Source organism: Protopterus annectens, chromosome 1.part1 (assembly GCF_019279795.1).
Source record: "Protopterus annectens isolate FY-2018-M chromosome 1.part1, PAN1.0, whole genome shotgun sequence".
NCBI lineage: Eukaryota > Metazoa > Chordata > Ceratodontiformes > Protopteridae > Protopterus > Protopterus annectens.
This window is the reverse complement of record NC_056726.1, coordinates 1,255,343,173-1,255,360,149: the sequence shown is the minus strand read 5'-3', so window position 1 is coordinate 1,255,360,149 and position 16,977 is coordinate 1,255,343,173. Positions and strand designations below refer to the sequence as shown.

Sequence of the window (16,977 nt, the reverse complement as noted above, 5' to 3'; positions counted from 1 at the left end):
GGGAGTTTGTGTGGGTGCACTTCCTTATGCAAAACATGTTAGTTCTGGCAATCAGGAGATCACACTACCTGATGCACATTACCCTTTCAAAATACTGATGTTGTCAGCACCCTATAAGTACGGCCAGAGAAGAAGAACTATCTTGTAATCCGAACAGTGCGCTTTGCTAATGCGTCTTTCTTACGTGTCGTGACTTAGTTAGGTAGGGGAATGAATCCTGCAAATGGCAAGTGTGCGTGTGTGTGTGTGGGGGTAGTAGGGTGTGTGTAAATGCAAGTGTGAGAGAACAGATCATTTTGGCAAATACTACAATACACCAGATGCTGCATATTCCCCCAGTAAACACAGGGGATGTCACTACACTATCAGCACAGCCAAACAGGGCTAGTTGGCTAGTAATGCCAATAGTGCACTCTGCTACTCTGTCTATTACCATTGTCAGAGTACAGATAGGTATGTTTTGGTAACCCACAACTGCCACGTGTGGTTGTGTCACACAGTATGACCTTGTATGGGTCTTTGTACATAACAATGCATGCCATTGCCTAAACCAGCAATGGCATTGCACACATGATATATGTGTGACACATGCACATAAATACCTGTGACCTGCAGTAGTTACCATGTCTGACACATGCCTCGAGTGGATAAATGGTATTTGCAATGTATGCCAATATGACTGTGTCTTACTGTGCAGAGTCCGCACGTGGTATGTGTCTATACAGTGTGGGTGTATATGGTAAAATACATACAGCAGGGGATACACATCCGGTCTGGGCCATATAGTGTACATGTAGTCGATGTACAGGTGCTGCATGTTCCCACCTGTTGTGGTAGTGGTAACATGTCATTCCACTGCAATTCAGTGACCACATGCTGTGAACCCTTCAACTAGTGTGTTGTAGCTACAGTAATGCTCACGCACAATGTTTGGCTGGATGCAGTCCAGCCATATAAACACAGTTCTTGAGACTGTCATATTGCCAGTGTTGTTATGGAGGATAGGTGGTCTTCCTGTGTATGGGAGGGTTGTGTGTGCCAGGCTATGAACCAGATGGCAGTCCGACACACTGTCAGCTGCACATGATTGGCCCTGATGCTTTGTGCTGTGCCAACAACCTGGAGGTGTGTGTATCTGTGGTACCTTGGGATACCACCCCCCTGTCCATGTGTGTTACATGTGTAGGGGATGACAGGCATGGTATGGGGCATAACCTGTCAGTGATGGGTAACACCTGTGAGCCATGAATCAGGAATCTGGTACTGCACAGACATTGCAGTTCACCGTGCTGAGGACAGTGCCTGGTGCATGCATCTTCCGGTGTACACTGCTGTTGTTGTGTAGCAGCACTGTTAGTGTCCTAACCTGTGTGATACCCACGGAGGTGGCTATGTAAACCATGTCCTGCAGCATAAGGCAGTATGTGTGTACCAAGGAGCTTTACCATTATACATCGGGCCATGGGTGTCACGTGCAAGATGACCCTTGCACATCACTGTGGTTTCCATAGCATGTAAGCACACGTTGACAGCTAGCAGATACCCTATGAATGACAGTGAAGACTGAGCATAATGTAGACATACAACACCCCTCCCACATATAGTGGTAGCATACCTGGTGAGGGTATGTTGGCAACCAAGATCAGGCTCATACTGGCCTGTGCCACATGCTGAGAGATCCATTCTATGTTCCCTATTATGTAGTCCAGGGAGATATGTCTCAGGTCAGCCATACTGGCATGGTCAATGAGTGAGTCATATGTGTCCATGCCTCTGACTGACCTGTATGCATGTGTTCTTTAGTGGACCATAGTGCCCCTGAGGCACATCACTGTGACCTTCACCAGATACAGCCTGTTGAGCGGGACCCCAGTGCAGCACCCAAGACAGGTACCTGACACGTCTGTAGCAGGTGTGTTGTGTAGCCCTACAGGCTGTGAGTGTGTGGCACAGGGGATGTGTGTGCCATGTGTGGCATGTGCTCTGTTCCAATGGAACATATGCCTGTGTGCCAGCTGCGGAGGTGTGTGATGCTCAGGCAGGATGCTATTCTGAGTCCCCACGTATGCCCCAGTGTGTTCAGCATGCGGTCAGTGCGTGTCAATGTCTGACTTGTATTGTAGTCACTGTAATATATTTTATTTATTTATTTATTTATCCTACATTTGTTGACCAGGATAGTCCGACTGGATGCGTGTCCATTTCCAGGGGAGGCCCGGGGAGAAAAGCTACAAGGGTAAGCAGATACAGCATTACATAATACCAGCATTACATATTACAAACAGATTATTTACAGAGATTAAATAAGTAAGCAAGTTAAACATGTTCCACAGGTCAATGTTAGTCCTGAGCACAAGTCTGGATTAAATTAAATTACACAGTAAACTGGTTAACAGATTTTACACATTCGAGTTAGCCAGGCTTGATACATTGACATAGCCAGTTAAGTGACAAATGTTGTTTGAGTCTAGTGTTAAATTGACCTAAGGTGGAAAGTAAGGTAATATCAGCTGGAAGTGAGTTCCAGGATCTACTTACAGAGTTTGCAAAGAGAGAATCACCAGCTGTGTTATTAAATTTGCTAGTCTGAATTAGTAGTTTGTTAGAGGATCAAAGCGGTCTAGGATTGTTATAGGGGGTGATAATATTTGAAGTGCAGGAGTATTGCCCGGATTATAGAGGATTTTATAGGCCATAATCAGTTGGTTATACTGTATTAGGCTGGGTATTGCAAGCCAACCAAGCTGATTTAGATTGATGCAATGATGTGTCCTAAAAGGCATCCCAGTGGCAAACCTGGCTATGTGGTTGTAGCAAATTGAGTGTTTGTTAAGGACAGTCTTGTTCATATTCGAGAGTAGAGGGGATGCATACAGAAGGGTTGAAAGAAGGTGTGAGTGAGCTATGGCAACTTTAGCTGGAGGGGTTAGGAAGGCTTTTATCCTGTAAAGTGACCCTAGTTTTTTATTGATGGCTTTGATAATTTGGTTAACATGTAGGTCACATTTGAGATTATTGTCTATGATGACACCTAATAGTTTAGTGGATGGGTCAGGGGAGATTATTGTGCCATCAGTTGATGTTATGGTAAAGGTGAAAGCGGTAGACCTACGTGTTGGTGAAATAACAGCAGTTTAGTTTACTTGGGATTTAGGATCAGACGATGTTCAGAAAGCCAGTTTTCTATTGTATTAAAGGTGGTCTGGGTAGCTGACCATAACTCTACTGGAGATGTGGCTGAGCAGATCAGAGTAGAGTCTTCAGCATATTGGATACAGCTGACTTTTGGGATGACAGTATAAAGGTCGTTAATGAAGATGGAGAACAGCAAGGGCCCTAGTATAGAGCCTTGTGGTACTCTGAGGGTGTTAGGTAGAAGGTTAGAGAGTTTGTTCTGCCAGAGGCCAGCCTGCTGTCGACCATGCAGGTAGGATTGAAACCATTGGAAGGCTCCAGTATCTAGACAGAATGTTTGCAGGGTGTGGATTACAAGTTGGTGATCAACCATATCGTATGCCTTGGAAAGATCCAAAAAGAGGGCTGAGGATATATAATTAGTGTTGCAAGTATGGTTTATGGTGTTAGTAAAGGCTAGGAGGCCAGAAGTAGTGCTGTGATGAGGATGAAAGCCATGCTGAGTGTCTGCCATAAGGCGATTTTGGATTAGGTGGTGTATGAATTGTCTATGAATAAAGTTTCTATAATCTTTGCAAGTGGAGAGAGTATAGCTATTGGCCTATAATTGGAGGATTCAGTAGAGCTGCCTCCTTTGTGAAGTGGGATTACATAGGATATTTTCCAGATGGTGGGAAATTTAGATTCTACCATGGTTCATTTGATTAGTTTTGAGACAGGGTAAGCAATAGCATCATCTGATTTTGATGGGTACTCGGCATGGGGTTGATCAGCAGAAAGTGTAGTGGGTTTCACTGTTTCAATCAAGGTACGGAGAAGTGAACTGGCGACTGGTTGGCAGCTGAACGCAAGTAGGTTTTTAGGGGTGCTACTTTCAGGACCAGGGGAGCTAGGAGGTAGATGGCTAGCTAGGGCTTGAAATGTCTCAGTAAAGAATTGGTCAAAACTATCAGAAACATCTTCAGGGGTTTTATCAATAGTAGCAGCAGGGATTGGGGATGAAGTTTGTCCAGGATGTAGTATATATGACATGCCACCTGACAGGGTATGGTATTACTGGGTTCAGAGAGCCCAGTCCTCAGATTGGCTGTGTGGTGGCATCCCACACATGTGTTGTACGTTCCTGGCTAAGGGTGATGGCTGACTACATACATGTGGCAGCTGTGAAATTGCCACATGACTCACATAAACCACAACTGGACCATAGAGGTGATTCACAGGTTACCTTTGCACATGCTACCCTAGTAGTGTGATTGCCATGGTGAGTACCAACACATAGGCCCAATGGGGAACAACATACTGAAGGTGTGTATTTGTGGGTGTACCACTACTGTTTCATAGCACTGGCATATATGACTGCACACGTGGGTAAATGCCAGGTAAGACATGTGCAATGTGTCACAGGCAACGTACATGCGTACAGGACAGACAGTGATGTTCTGTCATGTGTAAAGTTGACATACGTATCGTACGCTATGCACATGTCACTAGGAGTCTACAGAAGCACTGTAACTCTGCATTGCAGGTGTAAGCAGTGTTCCAGGGAACCACAAGCGAACATGCATGCAAACAAAGCTACAGTAAACAGGGCTGGAAGTAGTGCATTGTACAACAAAGAAGGGGTAACAATAACAGTAAGTAACAATGGAAATATGTAGGCACTATCAACATGTACCCAGGAATACACAGCGCAGATGCCCATGGTAGAACTGATATTATGTCATAGTTATTTGTGATTTGGATTACATTGGTACTGCACACATATCTGCATGCGTGAACAACAACATTGCATAGTCGTTGTGGGCAACTTGACACCATTACTGTACATGTCCACCATTGCATATCACTACTTGCGTTAGCTTTCCCCCTGTGCTACCCATGTATGCGGCTATCTGTTGACAACCTTACCACTGGCATGCAATTATGTGCAGCTGTTACACTTTGGTATGTACTATGGGTGCAGATAACAATTCAGGACATTCATACAGTTACTGCAGCAGGCATGCTGGGATATACACACAGTCATAGCAGCACACTGTACTGTTACCAACATGATACTACTAATACACTTCTATGTAGTCACCCTGTGCATCAGCATTGTGTTTACCTGTTCCTGCAATGATGTTGGAGATTGCAGGAGGTGGCACAGTGTCATCATATGCACAGGGTGTGGATTAGTTATGCCTGAGTCAGCCACTGATACCACCAATTGACATGTGTGTGTATGTGTGTTGGTGAGGGGCAGCAGTACAGGGTGGGGCAGTGTTGGTGCAGTGTGTGCGTGTATGTGGTCGCCCTAGGTGTTAACATTTCGCATGTGTGTATGCATGCACACAGTTCCACCTCATGGCTGCCATATACAGGGGTTTGTGGACAGCCACAGACTGCACCTGTCAGGTCATACAGATCAGTGTCTGTGGGCATGGACACGGTACCTGTGCCTGGCAGGGGTGCTACGGACTGTATCCAGTACTAAGCCAGACTGGGTACTGTCATCAGAAGTCGGAGTGTGTTGACAGGACACAGGTCCCTGTTGGGACTGTCCAGAGCCACGTGCACGTGGTCTCCTGGGGCGTTCCAATGACAGCACAGACCCAGCATTGCTGGGGCTGCTGCTGGCACTATGGGGGCGTGCGCGAGCCTGTTGTCATCTGCGCAGACTGCCAGCTGCTGCTGTTGCCGGCATACGGCTACGTCGACACGGTAAATGCCCACCATTGCCCTAGCTCATGGACATTTGGTTGTGGAACTGCTGTAATATGTCCCCACAATGTCTGTCTATGACATCAGTGAAATTACAGATAGCATCCGCAATGTCACGCATACTGTCTGTCATGGCTGTGTGACATGCTTTCAGCTCCCTCAGACCCTGTCTGGTGTACCTTTCCATACGCGACTGTGCCTGCATGACAGTCCGAAACATAGCTGAGGTTGTCAGACCACTTTGGGCACGTCGGCCAGAGGCAGTATGCCCGCGGATGCTCCCACGAGAACCCATGGGCAACTGTCTGTGTGGTACCATCGGAGGACCCTGCACATGGCTGCTGTGTGGGGACGCAAGTGCCACAGGTACCACATTACCCTGGTCTATGCCCACTGCATCCTGTCCATCACCTAGGGACAATGGTGACAAAGGATGTACTGGCAGGATGACTGTGCGCAATGATGGAGTTGACAGCTGTGTACTGTCAATTGGCTGACCAATGGCGGACCCTGACACACCTTCCTGTACCATTACACAAATATCATCATTACCAGTACCCATGGCACAAGATTCAGGTTCCCTGCTGCAGGTCACCAGAGCAGCACCAGAACCTGTGGGAGGAAGACAGGAAACACAGTTTACAGTCTCCAGACATTGTTACCAGTGATGCACTTCTGCACACATGCACACATGGACACATGCACACATGCACACATGGACACAGGCACACATGCAGACATGCACACGTGGACACATGCACACAGGCACACATGCACACATGCACACAGGCACACATGCACACATGCAGACATGTACACGTGGACACATGCACACATGGACACATGGACACATGCACACATGCACACGTGGACACATGCACACATGCACACGTGGTCACATGCACACATGGACACATGCACACATGCACACGTGGTCACGTGTATACATGCACACATGCACACGTGGAGACAGGCACACATGCACACATGCACACATGCACACGTGGACACAGGCACACATGCACACGTGGACACAGCACACCTGCACACATGCACACATGCACACATAGGCACAGGCACACCTGCACACATGCACACATGCACACCCCGCAGTATACACACAGAGCACTACTGAGTTACACTACTGTTACTAGCATTATCAGGACTATTATAGGTTATGTTAAACACACTCACCAGCATGGATGGCCTGCCTTGCTGTAACCCTGGAGGGACCTGCAGAAATGATGAGATTAATGTCAGTGGGCACAACTGTGCCATTGATATTGCATATAATACAGTGTACAGGACAGTCAAGTGTACATATGGCATATTACCTGCATGCTCCATGTCGTGCTGCTTTGTGGAACCAGCCTCCATCATAATGCAGGTGTACTGCTGTTGCTGTTCCGGGGCTGGAGCCACAACACTTAGGAGTATCCCCTCCAGTCTGGTGAGGGGGGGATGTGTGGCCACCCCACCTCCTGTGGCAACCTGTTGCCTGTGGATATCTGATGCACGCTGACGGACACTTCAGATTAAATCACTGCAGTGATGTTGTACCTGCTCATATGTCCTGTTATGCGTGCCAATATCATTTACCCTACAGACAAGGTCTTGCCACAGTGCAGCCCTCTCCTGCTGATTCTGACTGGTGCAGGAAAACAGGATGTCATACTCCCGCACCAGGCTCTGGTGGATCTCCTCATCTTCCGCTACAGAGTAGGTGGGATTACGCTGACGCTCCATCTCCCTGGAAGAGAACACAAACAGGATATCAGCAGACTATGTCAACAATATATGGCACACATACTATACATGATACTCATGTGTAGTGATATACTACTACTCCCATATGTTGCATGTGTGTGTGTCGTGGTGGATACACAGGTACATGGCCAGATATCAGTGCTCAGCCAACACCTGTGCAACAATACCTGCCACATTCCACAAAACATAGTAGCATGCCCCATCGGTCAGCACACACTGACAGGTCCAATGCACAACCTCACTCTGGGGGTTCATCCCAAGGTACTGTATGTGGGATGCCATCCACTACTGTGATGTGGACAGAAGTTACTCGGCCTGGATATACATATCCCACCACTACCACCAGCAGGGTAGACTACTTTGACATGTATGTGATTAGACAGTTATTCACTTGCGGGGACTGAGATGGTATCCATGCAGCACACTAGGACATTGGAAGCCACAACCCACACTGCTGACCCCTTTGCAAATGCTTACCATGGACATGCCACAGATTGCATGGAACTTGCACACACATTTCTAACCCAGACCCTATGCACAAAGGTTAGGCATCCTGTCCAGTGGACCCCAGACAGAGGCAGAATGTATAACAATAGCAGGAGGCTACTGCAGGACAGAGCACATTCACATTAAGGGAAGGCATCTGTGGTCAGCACTGGTACTACGCTACAGTCCGTCATAACAATGGCCACAGCCTACTCTGGGAAGGAAATGGCCACAAACACTATGGAAGACCACAAGGCCTTCTTCAGTTATGTTACACATCTGGACCACATGCCTCAGATATGCTCTGTGTTAATACACACCTACTTAACATTCATCAAACACACGGATATTGGCAACAGTCTTGCAGACAGGTTCGGTGCACGTATACCCCCTCCTTCTCCCCACCAGTTGAAATATTTATCACAGCTGTATGCAACCTCCCTATCATCTCACATGTCCAGGTGAAGGCCGCCCTCAGCAGAGCAGAACACACAGCATCACTGTGACCTCATGGTATCCCTGGATGTGTGCTACCTGCACTCCGAGAGGACATACAACCGCATATAACACTGATGATTTATCTTGGCCATACTACAGGATATGTACCTGGACAGTGGCATACAACGACAGTGGTCCCACACCACTAAGGAGGCACCTCGACTGACCCTAGGAACTACCACATCATATGCATAATCGGCCTGGTCTGCTAAGCTATGGAATTATGCAGTATGGGATGCATATGCAGTGATATCATGTACCTGCAGACAATTGTTTCCAGCCAGTGTGCCTTTGTGATGGGATGATCCTGCCTTTTGAACCTGGCTGACCTTTCAAAGCAGTCACTACAGCCATTGCTGGGGGCAACGCACAGACAACTGCTGCCAGGATCATGGCCTAAGACTGATTGACATGTAATGTATGGTCATCCCCTTTTGGTGGAACTACGTACACACAACATATCACATGGACATACCTATAGATACAGACCTATGACACATTTGGAGGGTTCACAGTATGCACACTATTAACCTGCTACTTTGCATTACCTGTGTTTGTCGCAGCTGTTTGCGTTACCACTGGTTCTGCTTGCTGCTGCTACTGTCACTGCTGACAGCTTAAAGTCACAGAGACAGTGTATAATATTTGTTTTTTTTTTTGTTCTCTCTCTCTCTCTCTCACTTTTCTCTCTCCCTCTGTCTGCTTCCAGACAGTGCAATGAATGTATTGCATGTGTGGAGTGTTAGTACTGGATGCTTTTGTAGGTATCTGCATAGGTCCATGTGATGGCCTCTGCACCCATTGTAAGCCAGCATTTGCTAATTGCATACAGCCAGTTGTGTACTGATTGCAGTTCTCACTGTGATTTCAGGTCAGTGCTATAAAAGGGTATGTGGGATAGGCATTGCCCTTTCATATTGTAAGGGCGGGGACCATGCTGGTATGCTGTGGACAGTGTTCTGTGTGTGTAAAGGTTAGTATCTCTCTCATGATTCAGGCTGTGTTGTAGATTCACATTTCTCCATTCCTCTCTCATGTTCCTTGTAGTAAGTGTGTATGCACAATGACTCCTACAACTATATATATATATATATATATATATATATATATATATATATATATATATATATATATATATATATATATATATATATACATATACATATATATATATATATTTATATATACATTTATATATGTACTTTAACTGACATTATTACCTACAAGCTACCAACTAGCATGGCTGTTTGTGTTCACACACTACTATTATGGGAATCCAGTAGTTTTGACAGTAATTCTACATGACATGCTTTGGGTACTACACATCCTATATTCCCTTTACATTCATCCCTACTATTACATGTTATATTTATTTTACCACAAAGTTTATCTTTGAAGAAAGTAACAGTTTATAAGCTGTGAAACATTTTTTAATCATCTGACACTCTCTACATGTTGGCGTAGAGGACATGTCCCCTATTCACGCAGCCTTGCTTTTGCACTGTTCTGATTAGAGAAATATGTGTGGACCTGACCACTCCTTTCTGGCAAAGGGTAAATATGTCATTTGATAAGACATTAATAGACAGAGAGGAAGCATTAATGCTGCTATTCCCATTGTTACCCATTTATTCTTGCCAGTTGAGATGACTTTTATGGAAAAAAGGCAAAAAAGTTACCACTTTTATTGACTTGGGAGGAAGCAGAAGTACAAGTGAACTACATATAGAAGATGAAAGAAAGTCATCCAGAATAAGTGAAACTTTTTGGGCACCCACAGTCCAAAGTAATCAAATTCTTCCAAAACATTTTGTTCTAGGTTTCCATTGAGCAACAATGGAGTACATTATCAAACTGAAAAAAAGGGTGAGTCTTCCAGGTAATGATGTATGGAAGACTATGATATACAGGCATTTTTTGCAATAAATAGCATATTATGATAAATATCAAAACTCTATTGGCCACATCTAATATATACACTAGAAGTTTGGCTGGGAGAAAGTTTACTTTAACTACATGATATCTGAATGCAAAATAAATGTTGGATATGTATGCTTTATCAATTCATTTCTTATGTGCATGTACACATAATGACTGAGGCATATAAATATAACTACAACACTGCTAATGAGACATGTGAAGTCTCTCCACATCTCCAATGCTAGCAAACTTATGCTTGCTTTTCTTGGCACTGCAATATTTTAATATCCAGTTTATTGATCTGAGATGCGTATTTTGGCTGTATTTCATATCTGGAATGTCCATACTCTAATCCTCTGTAAAGGAGTTTATAATTAATACATAAAGCAATGAGATTATAGTTAATATATGAGACAATGATATTTTGAAAGTTGATACCTGGATGTGGTGGCTTAGGGCTCCTTTTCAATATTTGCCATCTTCCATCCTCCTCATGTCCTTATTTGTCTGTGCTGGTTTCTCAATAAAATATACAATTGCAAAGAGAAAACAAAAAGGACACAGTAAACCATAAAGGATGAAAACTTACCGTCTCCCTTCAGAAACTTTTGAAAGAAGTCATCAAAACTCTTTGGGGTCTCAATAAATGATATGCTATGGCTAAAAAAGTATAGTGAGACAAACACATCCCGTGGGTTCCTCACTGTGTAGATAACCTGAAAAAGAAATGGTTTCATACAAATTAATAATGGTCAAGAAGAAGTGTACGGCTGATGAATATGACCCTGAACCACAAAATCTTATCAACAACTACGTTACTGTCACCTCATTACTCATCATCACCTACTACTTCCTCAACTGCGTATCACTCACTCTGTTCTCTATAATCCCTCTTCCTGCCCCTCTCTCTCCAACCGAGTATCTTACTACACCCCCCTCCAGAACTGCCGCACAACAGACACATATCTTCTTGAAGTCTATAAACCCAAAAAGAACATAGGCAAGTCTTTTTATAAGTACACAATAGCACACGTCTGGAATACACTCTTCCTTAATATAAGAAGCATCACCCAATATCACCACTTTAAACGAGACATTAAAAGCTATTTCTTTAATTCCAAAAAGCTATTTCTTTAATTCCGAGACCTGGTCATGCCAAGTCTCTAAATTACTTACTCGTATTTCTGTAGCTCTCTGCTAGAACTTTATTCCCCTGTGTTCTTGTTCCCTTTCTTTATACACAGATGATGCCTGTTTGACAGTCTATATTTTCTTACTGGACATGTTCTATGTTTTTTAATGAGTTGTAGTATTGTTTGGCAGACACATATCTTTCTTTTGTTACATGAATGCATCTTGATGTGATTGTACCAAATATTTGTATGTATTTCCAAACAATGTTAACTGTATCATGACGTGATTGTACCAAATATTTGTTTATATTTCCAAGCAATGTTTTTGTTTATGTATTTGGAGCTTTTCTCCTGGGTTCTCCATTGAAAATAGGCCATTGGTTCAGTTGGACCAACCCGAGTAACAAATGTCAAATAAAAAAATAAATAAATAAATAGAAATTATACCCAACACTCTAGTGATAGGTGACTCTATAGTCAGGCACAGTGACGTCCCACTCACCAGGCTGGATAAAGAGAAGGTTACCGTCAGCTGCTTGTCAGGTGCAATAATCCGTCACATAACACATGCACTCAGGTCACTACAAGGCAAGTACAAATATGACTCTGTCATTGTCCATGTTGGGGTAAATGACCTGAGACATACCTCCCTGGTCTACATGAAAAGAGACATGGAAGAGCTCTCCGATCCTGTTGCCCAGACAGGTATGACCCTAGCCCTGAGTAGCATCCTGCCTTCACCAAGAATGATACCACAGTACAAGGATAAAATGATCAACTTCAACAATTGGCTAAGCTTCTGGTGTCATTCAAAGGGGATCCAATGTCTGTCTGCCTGGGATGACATGCTTGACAGGACACGATATTTCACCATAGATGGCCTGCACCTGTCACCCCTGGCATTCAGGATATTGGCCAAGGGTCTTGACGCCCCCATAGTGCCTTTTTTAGGCATGGCTCAAAAGACAACCCCATCACCGTTAGAAGTACAGGTGACAATAAACTGAGGGCAATGCTGCTCAATGCTAGGAGTCTAAACCTCAAAATGCACTCAGTCGAGGCATTCCTCAAAATGGAGAACATCGATATCTGTGCAGTGACTGAGACCTGGTTCAAGGCTCCTAAGAGTGTCCCAGCACTACCAGGCTATAATTCATGCCACACATTTTGGCCACAAAACTTGGACTGAAGCACGAAGAGTGGAGGTGTGTCCATATTCATCAAAGACATCCACACCTCCAGGCTAGTTGCAAAATACAACGCCTCTGAGATCATCCAAGTGTAGCTAACTCAGGGCAAAAATGCATTCCAAATTGTAGCTTGTTATAGATCCCCCACCATGACCCAGGACCCACACTCCTTGCCCCTGGGGATATTGGAAAAAAAATGAGGGTCCAACCAAATACGATAATATTGGGCAATTTCAACTACCCTAACATAAACTGGGAAAACTACTCTTGTACTAATCCCCTTGCTGAATGATTCCTGGAATTTATAAACTCTAACTCCCTTGATCAGCTTGTCAACACCCCCACCAGGGGCAACAATATTTTGGACCTGGTCATTACCAACATGGGTGACCAGTACTTAATGCCCAAGATCAACTCCTCGCTTGTTAGATCAGACCATAAACTAATTACCCTAGATATCCACATCCTGAGCCCACCCCCACACAAGAAAACCATAGTAAAAAATTTCTCCAACGCGAACTTCACGTTACTCAAAACTGAGGTGGCTAACTTTGCGATGCCCCTGCAGATGGATAACACAGTCAATACAGTCACGACTGCTGAATCCTACACAAATGCACTTTACAAGCACCTGCATGAGTGCATGGATCATGCTATCCCCAACAAAGCCAAGATGCTATCCTCCAAAAAAAGGAAGCCAATCTGGTGGTCCCCTACCATTAACAAACTCTACAACAGAAGGAAGAAACTGTTGCAAAAAAGAGTAAACACCCAGGAATGGAGGAACTCGCTGACAGGCCTCAGGAAAAAACTAAGATCCCTCATAAAATCCTCCAAAGCCAATTTGGAAAGAAAAATTGCCTCGGATTTCAAAGACAACCACAAGGCATTCTTTAGCTATGTCAAGAATCTCCATGGCAACACCCAAATCTGCACCGAGCTACAACAAAATGGTGCAAAATATACAGAGCCAACTGATATTGCCAACATCTTGGCAGATAGGTTCAGTGCAAACTTTACTCCCCCCTCACCACCAAAGGGCTTATAACTATACCAGATGATTGCAGAGCCCTGTCAATCACAAACACACAGGTAAAAATGGCACACTCTAAAGCCAAAAACACAGCATCCATGGGACCAGACAACATCCCAGGCTGCATCTTATACGAACTCCAAAATGAACTAGCCCTCTACCTAAAATCCATGTTCAGTCACAGCCTCACCACAGGCTATGTGTCCACCAAATGGTGTACAGCAACGGTTATCCCACTCCACAAAGGATGAGCCACCACAGACCCTGGGAGCTATCGACCTATTAGCCTGACAAGCCTGGTCTGCAAGGCCATGGAGCATATCATCATGGAACTCATAAACAAAGACATTGGTAACCTTCAAACTTTGGATGCTACCCAATTAAGATTTGTGTAGGGAAGATTATGTCTCCTGAACCTGGTAGACTTTTTTGAAACAATTACCAAGGCCATAGATGAGGACAAGGTGGTCCACACAGCCTACTTGGACCTCGCTAAAGCATTCAACACTATCCCCATTCAGGAATCATAGATAAACTCATCAACCTTAACATAAACCCTTACATCACAAGATGGGTGGCCAACTGGCTCACAGACAGAACCCACATGGTGAGAGTTGCAGATTCCAGATCCGACTCCAAACCAGTAATAAGTGGAGTGCCCCAGGGTTCAGTCTTGGGACCTCTCCTGTTCGGTATATACTTCTCCGAAGTGCAAGCAAACAACAAGGGTCTATGGCTAACCAACTTCGCAGATGACTGCAAACTGGGTGCCATTATCGGTTCCCCTGCCAATGTAGACATCCAGCAAAAGGGCCTCACTGAGACAGGCACCTGGTGCAAAAATCATGGCCTTAAGCTAAATGCCAAAAAGTACATTGTTATACCCTTTGGTAAAAACATGATACCCACGAATTACTAAATAGGGGGAAGTTCACATAGAAAGTGTGATAAGAGACCTTGGGACCCAAGTGGATAGTAACCTCTCCTTTGATAACCACATTGCCACAGTGGTCAGAAAATCTTTCTTCGTGGCCCACCTAATCACAAAAGGGTTTGCATCTAGAAAAAAGGAAGTCATCATCCCCTTCTACTCATCACTTATCAGACCCCCTCATTGAATACAATGCCCCATTTGGGATGTACCTCACAAGACACCTACAACAACTGGAGAGGCCCCAAAAGTACCTCACCAAGAGGATTGCTGGCCTCAAACAGTTGCCCTATGCCGACTGGCTCAAGAAACTCCAACTCTACTCGGTCGCATACCACTTACTCTGAGGAGACCTCTATCTGACATACAAAGCTATGTCAAACCCAGAATTGATGGACATGCTCCACTTAAAGAAATCCCAATCTCCCCGATCTGCATGCTCTAGGAACCTAAACCTCACCACAACAATAAATAGGACATGTTGGAGGGATAGATTCTTGTCCCAGAGACTTCCCATGCTCTGGAACAAAATTCCCATCTACGTCAATCAGAGCTCATCATGAGCACTCTTCAAGAAAAACCTTGATAAGTAGATGGGTGATAGGAAGTTCACCCCTGGGATCATGTCTGGGGCTCTGCTGGATAGAGGGGCAGGAATTTAACACTACATGGGTGGCAGAATCCAATACACTGTTGGCTAGGCTTACTTTAGCCCTCGGGCCAATAGCATAGTACCTACCTATGAACCTATGAATTTAATTAGATTTCCAGAAATGACTCATGCTGAAGGCAAAAAATAAGGAAGGCAAATACAATTAACACACATATTAGTGCCACGTATTAAATATCTTTAATCACTTGAGTGTCACAACCTAAAATGGAAACCACACATATACAAAACACAAGAAATAACATAAAAAAATTAGAAACACAGATATATAGAAAAAATCATGAGATTTTCATTCGGAGTAGATATGAAATCTGAAGTATGTGCTTTAGTGCATCATGATTTTTGAAGTACAGCTGCTGTTTCATGTTCCCTTCTCTACAGTAAAGTGATAAAGACAGGTAATTGTATGAATTTCCCCTTATAGGAAGCTTCCTTTTCTCCATTGTGGCACAAACATTGAATTAGTGTATCTATATATGTATAGAGTTCCCATATGAAGAACAGCTTCCAGGTTCCTGAAACTACCAATTGATCAGTCACAACTGATTTTGTTACTCTTTTCTCTCTTTATACATTTATTTATTAAGTTAATATTTGGTCACCGGGTAAGTGGACTGGTCTATTGACCCTTTTCAGCCATGACATGAGCTCAAAGAACAGAAAATATATCACAGTCCTTCACTCAATGATATGCACAAACTGAGTGTAGTACAAAATTCAGAACATAATAGCAAGGCTGAATGCAGATAGGGTAAGTTTAAAAAACTCAGACTATATTAGCGAAAAAGATACATACAAAATGCATGCTAAGATGTGCAAAAAATATAGTGCAATCATAAATATAATGCATACATTCCTATATACATGTGAAATATTTGATATAAGATGTCATATTAAGAGGCTGAGAAAGGTTTATTAAATTTATTCTAGTACTCATGATATGGGGCATTAAGTTACCTAACCATTGTCATGGTAGCAGTTGCAGGCAGATTCACTAAAGAGATGTTCTTTAAGTGCATCTTTGATGCTTTTAATGTTTTGTAGATTTTTGATGTCTGTAGGCAGTTGGTTCCCGGTAGCAAGTCTCAGTTTAGAGAAGGATCTGTCACCTGCAATAATTTAAAATGTAAATGAAGGGTGTACAAGAGTGAAACTGTTGTCCTGTGTACTTCTGCGTACATAAGGGTTGCCTTGTAAAAGTAGTTTCACTCTTAAAGTGGGATAGTGACAGTGTTTTAGCACCTTGCAAATTACAGTACTTAAAGGAAAAGTGACCATATGAGGCACTGAAAGCCAATTGGAAATTTTCAAATTACAGTGCTGTATCTGGGGATCTGTTAAAAGAATGAATCTGTTGATTTTATTTTCAGCAGTCTACATTCTGTGGATGTTGTGAGTTGAATGCATAACAAGAAAAGGAAGACCATATTCAAGATGGGGTACTGAAATATTTTTAACAGATGAAAGGAAGTTACTGATATTTTAAAATAGTTTCAATTGAACAAGGACTT

At 43.7% G+C, this 16,977-nt stretch overlaps 1 protein-coding gene across 1 annotated transcript in view; it reads right to left on the bottom strand.

Moving 5' to 3' along the window:
- Positions 1-16,977, bottom strand: part of LOC122816063 (sulfotransferase 2A1-like) — a 371,350-nt gene that overhangs the window by 266,289 nt on the left and 88,084 nt on the right. The window contains exon 4 of the mRNA XM_044088877.1: positions 11,099-11,225. Coding sequence (XP_043944812.1) covers positions 11,099-11,225 — 127 coding nt within the window. The remainder of the gene's footprint in view (positions 1-11,098; positions 11,226-16,977) is intronic.